Source organism: Penaeus monodon, chromosome 5 (assembly GCF_015228065.2).
Source record: "Penaeus monodon isolate SGIC_2016 chromosome 5, NSTDA_Pmon_1, whole genome shotgun sequence".
Lineage (NCBI taxonomy): Eukaryota > Metazoa > Arthropoda > Malacostraca > Decapoda > Penaeidae > Penaeus > Penaeus monodon.
The window spans coordinates 21287407-21297406 of NC_051390.1; the positions used below are offsets into that span (position 1 = coordinate 21287407).

General features: G+C 43.5%; 1 protein-coding gene across 1 annotated transcript in view; it reads right to left on the reverse strand.

The window, feature by feature from the left end:
• Positions 1-10000, reverse strand: part of LOC119573083 (solute carrier family 28 member 3-like) — a 21711-nt gene that overhangs the window by 4192 nt on the left and 7519 nt on the right. Inside the window, exons 5-10 of the mRNA XM_037920105.1 lie at positions 3796-3875; positions 3444-3597; positions 2174-2368; positions 1718-1879; positions 1305-1558; positions 875-1049 (exon numbers count right to left, since the gene is read on the reverse strand). Coding sequence (XP_037776033.1) covers positions 875-1049; positions 1305-1558; positions 1718-1879; positions 2174-2368; positions 3444-3597; positions 3796-3875 — 1020 coding nt within the window. The remainder of the gene's footprint in view (positions 1-874; positions 1050-1304; positions 1559-1717; positions 1880-2173; positions 2369-3443; positions 3598-3795; positions 3876-10000) is intronic.

Here is a 10000-nt window from a genome sequence, read left to right on the forward strand (position 1 = left end):
AGAAGAAGGAGAAGAAGAAGAAGAAGAAGAAGGAGGAGGAGGAGGAGGGGGGGAGGGGGAGGAGAAGAAGAAGAAGAAGAAGAAAAAAAAGAAAAAGGAGGAGGGGAGGAGGAGGGGAGGGGAGGAGGGGGAGGAGGAGGAGAAGAAGAAGAAGAAGAAAGAAGAAGAAGAAGAAGAAGGAGGAGGAGGAGGAGGAGGAGGAGGAGGGGGAGGGGGAGGGGGACAATAGTATGACAAGATGACACCCTCATAAGACCCACACGATCCCGCAACGTGACCTTCCTTTTCCGCCGTTCTTTCCTTCATCCCTTGCCTCCCTCCATTGCGTTCCACCCTCGCCCCTCCTTTCCCTCCCCCAAACTTCCTCTTCACCTCTCTTCCCTACCTCCCTTCCCTCCCCCAAACTTCCTTCTTCACCCTCTTCCCTCCCTCCCTTCCCTCCCTCAAACTTCCTTCTTCACCCCTCTTCCCTCCTTCCCTTCTCTCCCTGAAACTTCCTTCTTCACCCTCTTCCCTCCCTCCTTCCCTCCCTCAAACTCCTTCTTCACCCTCTTCCTCCCTCCACTTCCCTCCTCAAACTTCTTCTTCACCCCTTCCTTCCCTCCCTTCCCCCTCAAACTTCCTCTCACCCCTACTTCCCTCCCTCCCTTCCCTCCCTCAAACTTCCTTCTTCACCCTCTTCCCTCCCTCCCTTCCCTCCCTCAAACTTCCTTCTTCACCCCTCTTCCTTCCCTCCCTTCCCTCCCTCAAACTTCCTTCTTCACCCTCTTCCTTCCCTCCCTTCCCTCCCCCAAACTTCCTCTTCACCTCTCTTCCCTACCTCCCTTCTCTGCCTCAAACTTCCTTCTTCACCCCTCTTCCTTCCCTCCCTTCCCTCCAGCGTGCAGACTTCCTCCCCGGCGCCGGCCAGCCTGCAGGTCCAGTCGAAGACGTGGCTGCAGAGGGCGATGAAGGCGTAGAAGGCGATGAGGTTGGCGGCGATGTTGGCCACGAGCGGGATAGCGTTGGTCACGCCCACCATGGCGGCGTGCAGCCAGCTCGACTCCTCTCTGCGGGCGGGCAGCGAGTAGTAAGTTGTGTAAGGGATTGAAACTGAGGAAGGGGATTGAAATGCCCGAGGAGAAACTGAGGTCGGAAATGATCACTAGTTCTCAGAGTCTCTTTTTCTATATAGATATTGATAGAATTAAGACCAAAATATAAAAAGACAATAGATAGAACCATGAAGTAATAATAAGTATAAGATGAATACTAAGAAGTAGCTATAATACTAGGAAAAAGAAAGCCAGCCTGAGGCCACGAACCCCTTCTGCATCTTGATGTCGGAGACGCTCGTCTTGGATTTCTTCGTCTCGGGATAGAAGAGCTTGGAGAAGGCGAGGGCGGCGGGGGCGTTCATGACGGAGGCGGAGATGAGGTGGGCGGGGTCGACGCCGAAGGAGATGTAGGCGGCCAGGACGGAGCCGGCGATGGTAGCGAAGCCGCCCGTCATGACAGCGTGCAGCTCCGACTTGGTCATGAGCGGCAGGTACGGCTTGATCAGCAGGGGGGCTTCGGTCTGTGGAGGGGTGAGTATGGGGCGTTAGGCTTGGCGCAGGGGAGAGACGGACCCTTGGGGAGCATAATGGCTCCGTTTATTATCAATCCGTTCAGCCACCCTCACGCACCGCCACTCAAGATCCAGAATAAATCTAAAGCTAACGGCAGCCCGACCCACCTGCCCGAGGAAGATGTTGGCAGCGGCGTTGACACTCTCGCAGGCGGTGGTGCCGACGGTGACCTGCAGGACCCAACCCAGCTTCATGACGACCCACTGCATGACGCCCCAGTAGTACAGGATCTGGATGCAGAAGCTGAAGAACAGGATCACAGACAACACCTGCGGAGAACAAAAGGGGTTCAGGACCGTTTTGGGTCAGCTGTGTTGCTCTCAGGGGAATGGATGCTTATTGTGAATGTATGTCCAACACACCCAATCACTAACTCTCTTTCTTTCTTTCTCCTCCTCTTTCTCTTCCTCTTTCACTCTCTCTCTCTCTCTCTCTCTCTCTCTCTCTCTCTCTCTCTCTCTCTCTCTCTCTCTCTCTCTCTCTCTCTCTCTCTCACACACACACACCTAACATTTCCGAGTTTACACAATCGAGAGCGCAAAATAACTCCCCCAAAACCTGACCTTGAAAGCGAAGATCTCCATCTCCGACACGAGCTCCCCGAAGACGAACTCGGAGCCCTCGTCCGTGAAGGCCAGGAACGTGGTGACCTTATCGGCGGCGCACTGGAACACGGCCTGACCCAGCGGCCAGCGCAGGATCACCAGGCCGAGCACGAATTGCAGGCCCATCCCCCAGCCCACGTGGCGCCACCGGACCTGGGAGGGAGGGAGGGAGGGAGGGTGAGAAGGAGGGGGATGGGTGGGAGTGGGCGAGGGAAGGGTAAGAAAGAGGGTGGATGGGAGGGAGGAAGGGAGGGAGGGAAGGGAGGGAGGGAAGGGAGGGAGAGGGAGCAAGGGAATGGGAGGGAGAGGGAGAAGGAGGGGGTTGGAGGGAGGGAGGGGGAGAAGGAAGGGGGTGGGAAGGAGAGGGGGAGGGAGGGGGAAAAGGAGGGAGAGGGAGAAGGAGGGGGAGAGGGAGAGGGAGAGGGAGAGGGAGAGGGAGAGGGAGAAAGAGGGGGTGGAAGGGAGTTGGAGAAGGAGTGGGTAGGAGGGAGTGGGGAAGAGAGAGGGAGAAGGAGGGATATGAGAGGGAGAGGGAGAAGAAGAGGGTGGGAGGGAAGAAAGAGGGAGAGGGAGAAGGAGGGGGTGGGAGGGAGAGGAAGGGAGGTGGAGGGAGGGAGAGGGAGGAGGAGATGGGAGGGAGAGTGAAAGGGAGAAAGAGGCAGTGGGAGGGAGAAGGAGGGGATGGGAGGGAGAGGGAGGGGGGAGATGGAGAGGGGGTGGGCGGGTTTATGTGGGAGATGGATGGTTTGGGGAGGGGGGGGGTGGCGGAGGGCGAGTGGTTGAGAGAGGGAGGGAGAGGGAAAGAGGAATGTATTAGAGAAATAGAGACAGTGAGAAAGAGAACACATGGACTAACAAAAAATCTTTATCTACCCTCCAAGGCGTAGTAGCAAAATGAAGGAGGAGGAGAAAGAAGAGGAAGAGGAGGGGGAGGAGAAAGAACAGGGAGAGGAAGAGGAGGATGAGAGAGAGAGAGAAGAGGAAGAAGATGAGGAGGAGGAGGAGGACGACGAGGAGGAGGAGGAGAACAATTTTTTTTTTAAATATGAATAATGACGATGATGATGATGATGATGAAAATAATAGCAGAAAGAACTAGGAGGAGAATAAAAAAGTCAATAAAGAGATCATACTGACGATAATAACGAAAATGAAAACAACAACAGAAAGAGGGCGGAAGCGATTGGAAAGATAAAACATGATCCGCCCCCCCCCCCCCGCGCCCCACCTTCCTTGGCGCAGCGGAGAAGAGGAACCCGAAGGCTATGAGCGTGGCGATGCCCAGCAGGGACTGAAGCCGCTCGAAGTCGTTCCAGGAGTCGAGGACCACGAAGACCAGGGCGCCTGCCAGCAGCACCAGACCCACCAAGACGCCTGGAACCCTGGTCGGGGAGGTTGCTCAGAGTGTGTGACGTAATTGGTTGTGTTTGTCATTTTATTTAGTTGCTGTGTTGTGTTTACAGTAACAGCCATGATGATGATAATGATCATGATGATGATAATAATAATAATGATGATAACAATAATAATAATAATTATAATAATGATGATAACAGAATAACAACAGTAAAACAACTTACTTTGAGAAAATTCTGGATACATTAGCAACCACGTACACCTCAAACGCCCGGCCAAAAGGAAGGTTTTTCCGTTTTAACACCTAAAAGGGATACATTGGTAGGTTAAAATTAAATCTATAAACATAATCAGAAACAACATATTGATATTTACATACATGCATACATTCAAAAACACACACACACACACACACACACACACACACCCACAAACACACACACACCACACACACAACACACAACACACACACACACCACACATCACACACACACAACACACACACACACACACACACACACACACACACACACACACACACACACACAGAAAACTAAAATGCTCACCATCCACGGAGAATATAAGAATATCTGGATAAGAGAAAATATAACCAAAAAAGAAGAAAGAACTGCAGAAGAAACTACGTTCATTTGGAGGGTGAGAGGCCTCCACAGACAAACATTAGCCTTGCAACGAAAAGGAATACCAAAAGATTATATAAAAATAGTTTACGCAAATATAGGTGGTTTATGTCCGACGTTACTGGAACGAGCTAAAAAAAAAAAAAATGTAATATGAATCACTGAATCCAAACTGGATCCCTCCATAGACGATGTAACATTAGGACCCAGAGACTACAATATTTGGAGAAAAGATAAAGCAAATGGAAATGGAGGGGGTAGCAATAAGATCAAGGAAAGGGATTGTTATAAAGGAGTTAGAGATTAAGCAAGACCCATAGTAGAACTAAAGGCAGTTGAGCTAGAAACAAACAAGGTACACATAATAATAGTCACAGTGTACATGTCACCTCATACATCGGTGTGGTCACAAGAAAATGATCAAAAACTAATTCAAGAAACGTTAAAGAGCCTGGAAGAAGTAATATAACTTTCGGAAGCGAATGCAAAAGAAATTATTCTAACGGGATTTTAATAGCAAAATTGACTGGGAACATTTCGATCCCAGAACTCCGCCACATTCATTCATTTTTATCTTCGGTGAATCATCATATGTATTAGTTAAAACAGCTCCAAGATAAGTGAACTCTTTCACATTTTCCACAACCACTCCATTGATTGTAACATGTTCATCATCGTTCATTGCCGGTTATCTTCGAATCTTCATGATCTTAGTTTTCTTGGCATTAAGAAACAAACCAGCCCTTTCGCTTGCTTCTCTAACTTTCTCTAGTAGTTGTTGTAGTTCAAGATGCTGCTGGCAATTAAATCTATATCATCGGCGTATCTTAGATTTGATATTTTGTATCCTCCAACATCTACAGTTTTATGCTTGACCTAATATTCACAAAGCATAAAGATGACATTAAGGATTTTGGAGTGCTGTCATCCTATAGGAAAAATAGGTGTAGTAATTAAACTAAAATAGTCTGCTACAGGAAAAAAATATCATAAGTAAGGAAAGAAAGGGGAAATACAACTACAAGGGAGATAATTATAAAAGAAACACTTCTGGACGAAGAGAACCTATTTATACAATATAAAAAAGTTGAAACAAATTGTTTCAAGATACAAAATTGAAGTAAGAAATGACCAAAAGTGATAAATGCTTTGGACAAGGTTCAGAAGACATATATATCAGGCAGCCTATAGAAGGTATAAAGCTGGAAGAAATGGATATACCAAACCATGAGGGAGGCGAAATGAGACACTGAAAAGGATATAATCAATAAATGTACAAGTCAACCAAAGCTCTTCTTTAACTACATAAATAGCAAGACTAAACGTAGAGATCAAACTAGAGCCATCAAGGACAATAACATCGTTTAAATTAAGGAAGAGGAAATATCTGATATCCATAATGAGAAATTTCAGTCCGTCTTTGTTCAAGACCCATACTTTGAAATGGCAAGAAACGTAAATCAGAATATCGAAAATAACACACTCAAATAAAAGATCTACTAAAAGGATTAGACAAGACTAAAGCAGATGAGATTCCTAACTGTTTCTTAGGGAATGTGCCAAAGAACTATGTACTTCGTTATTGTTAATATTCCAGAACTCAGTGAAACAAGGAAAACAGCCAAAAGACTGGAAACTTGCCAAAGTTACATCTGTATGTAAGAGTGACGACAAACAAAACTCTCTAAATTATAGACCAGTGTAGTGTGTAAGCTGTTAGAAAGGATAGGAAACAGTGCTTGAAAAACACAATTTGGTTTTAGGGAAGGAAGGATATATGTAGCAACTACTTCGTTCTGGGGTTGTATGACTTGAGAGAAAGGAAAGAGAATGAAGAGAATGAGAGAGAGAGAAGAGGAAGAGAGAAGGAGGAGGAAGAACGAGGAGAGGAAGAGGAGAAGAACAGATGAGAGAGAGAGAGAAGAGGAAGAAGATGAGGAGGAGGAGGAGGACGACGAGGAGGAGGAGGAGAACAATTTTTTAAAAAATATGAATAATGACGATGATGATGATGAAAATAATAGCAGAAAGAACTAGGAGGAGAATAAAAAAGTCAATAAAGAGATGATACTGACGATAATAACGAAAATGAAAACAACAACAGAAAGAGGGCGGAAGCGATTGGAAAGATAAAACATGATCCGCCGCCCCCCCCCCCCGCGCCCCCCACCTTCCTTGGCGCAGCGGAGAAGAGGAACCCGAAGGCTATGAGCGTGGCGATGCCCAGCAGGGACTGAAGCCGCTCGAAGTCGTTCCAGGAGTCGAGGACCACGAAGACCAGGGCGCCTGCCAGCAGCACCAGACCCACCAAGACGCCTGGAACCCTGGTCGGGGAGGTTGCTCAGAGTGTGTGACGTAATTGGTTGTGTTTGTCATTTTATTTAGTTGCTGTGTTGTGTTTACAGTAACAGCCATGATGATGATTATGATAATGATCATGATGATAATAATAATAATAATGATAACAATGATAATAATAATTATTATAATAATGATGATGATAATAGAATAACAACAGTAAAACAACTTACTTTGAGAAAACTCTGGACACATTAGCAACCACGTACACCTCAAACGCCCGGCCAAAAGGAAGGTTTTTCCGTTTTAACACCTAAAAGGGATACATTGGTAGGTTAAAATTAAATCTATAAACATAATCAGAAACAACATATTGATATTTACATACATGCATACATTCAAACACACACACACACACACACACACACACACACACACATACACACACACACACACACACACACACACACATACAGAAAACTAAAATGCTCACCATCCACGGAGAATATAAGAATATCTGGATAAGAGAAAATATAACCAAAATGTTAGTGAAATAAAGGTAAACAACAAAAAAGAAGAAAGAACTGCAGAAGAAACGACGTTCATTTGGAGGGTGAGAGGCCTCCACAGACAAACATTAGCCTTGCAACCAAAAGGAATACCAAAAGATTATATAAAAACAGTTTACGCAAATATAGGCGGTTTAAAAAAAAAAAAAAAAAAAAATGTAATATGAATCACTGAATCCAAACTGGATCCCTCCATAGACGATGTAACATTAGGACACAGAGACTACAATATTTGGAGAAAAGATAAAGCAAATGGAAATGGAGGGGGTAGCAATAACATCAAGGAAAGGGATTGTTATAAAGGAGTTAGAGATTAAGCAAGACCCATAGTAGAACTAAAGGCAGTTGAGCTAGAAACAAACAGGGTACACATAATAATAATCACAGTGTACATGTCACCTCATACATCGGTGTGGTCACAAGAAAATTATCAAAAACTAATTCAAGAAACGTTAAAGAGCCTGGAAGAAGTGCTACAACTTTCGGAAGCGAATGCAAAAAAATTATTCTAACGGGATTTTAATAGCAAAATTGACTGGGAACATTTCGATCCCAGAACTCCGCCACATTCATTCATTTTTATCTTCGGTGAATCATCATATGTATTAGTTAAAACAGCTCCAAGATAAGTGAACACTTTCACATTTTCTACAACCACTCCATTGATTGTAACATGTTCATCATCGTTCATTGCCGGTTATCGTCGAATCTTCATGATCTTAGTTTTCTTGGCATTAAGAAACAAACCAGCCCTTTCGCTTGCTTCTCTAACTTTATCTAGTAGTTGTTGTAGTTCAAGATGCTGCTGGCAATTAAATCTATATCATCGGCGTATCTTAGATTTGATATTTTGTATCCTCCAACATCTACAGTTTTATGCTTGACCTAATATTCACAAAGCATAAAGATGACATTAAGGATTTTGGAGTGCTGTCATCCTATAGGAAAAATAGAAGGTGTAGTAATTAAACTAAAATAGTCTGCTACAGGAAAAAAATATCATAAGTAAGGAAAGAAAGGGGAAATACAACTACAAGGGAGATAATTATAAAAGAAACACTTCTGGACGAAGACAACCTATTTATACAATATAAAAAAGTTGAAACAAATTGTTTCAAGATACAAAATTGAAGTAAGAAATGACCAACAGTGATAAATGCTTTGGACAAGGTTCAGAAGACATATATCAGGCAGCCTATAGAAGGTATAAAGTTGGAAGAAATGAATATACCAAACCATGAGGGAGGCGAAATGAGACACTGAAAAGGATATAATCAATAAATGTACAAGTCAACCAAAGCTCTTCTTTAACTACATAAATAGCAAGACTAAACGTAGAGATCAAACTAGAGCCATCAAGGACAATAACATCGTTTAAATTAAGGAAGAGGAAATGTCTGATATCCATAAGGAGAAATTTCAGTCCGTCTTTGTTCAGGACCCATACTTTGAAATGGCAAGAAACGTAAATCAGAATATCGAAAATAACACACTCAAATAAAAGATCTACTAAAAGGATTAGACAAGACTAAAGCAGATGAGATTCCTAACTGTTTCTTAGGGAATGTGCCAAAGAACTATGTACTTCGTTATTGTTAATATTCCAGAACTCAGTGAAACAAGGAAAACAGCCAAAAGACTGGAAACTTGCCAAAGTTACATCTGTATGTAAGAATGACGACAAACAAAACTCTCTAAATTATAGACCAGTGTAGTGTGTAAGCTGTTAGAAAGGATAGTTAGGAAACAGTGCTTGAAAAACACAATTTGGTTTTAGGGAAGGAAGGATATATGTAGCAAATCTTCCTCTGTTTTGTATGACAGTTTCTGAAATATTACAAGAAAGAGACGGATTGGTGGATTGTGTATAGAAGACTATTATGGATATTAGAACACTTAGATGGTGTGAAAGGCAAACTCCTCGAATGGATGAAATACTTCCGTCATGAAAGACAGATGAGCACCGTAATTAGAGGGAAGCACTCTCCTTGGCGACGAGTTACCAGCGGAGTACCTCAAGGATCGGTCTTGGCGCTGATTATGTTTACTTTCATCAATGATTTAGGGCCAAATATAAGACCAGATAGTTATCTGAATGTGTTTGCAGGCGACACGAAAAAAAGTTATTAGACGATGTCTCATGCCACTGCCTCCAAATTGACATCGAAAACTTATTCATATGAAGTTGTACTTGGAAAATGGAATTCAACACTAATAAATATCATGTAGTCAGGTTCGCAGGAAGTAAAAATCGTTCACTATACCAATACAAATTAGGAGACGCATTATTAAACCCAGCAGATGGGGAAAAAAGACCTTGGAATAATCATAAACAGGAACCGAAGCCAAATGATCATATAAACGAAAAGATCTATAAAATGCTAGGGCTCATTGCCAACATGAAGAGGAATTTGCGTATGCGAAGATATCATTATAACCATCATAAGACCTAGTCTAGAGTACGGTGCAGTGGTACGGAGTCCACACTTAAAAAAGGATATAGAGAAACTGGAAAGAGCTCAAAGAGTAGTCACAAAATGGGCACCTACTGTAAATATGATCTACAAAGATAGCCTAAAGAAAATAGGACTTACTTGGAAGAAAGAAGGAAAATGGTTATGCTGTTCAACTATATTACAGGAAGAGTGAAGTTAGACTAGATAACTTTATAAATTCGAACACGAGAAGGACGAGAGGACATAGTAAAGGTTGAAAGTAAAAAAGATTCGAGAAAAATGTTCAGTTTCAGTTCCCAAACAGAATTACTGAAATATGGAATATCTTCCAGATAACGTTGTGTGTGCCAAAATGTCCATCAATTTCAAAAGTTGTACGATAATTTAAATATAACAGACGGGACCATCTGAACTTAGCTCTTCTCCCGTAATGAGACAACTAGGTAAAAACAGACACGCGCGCGC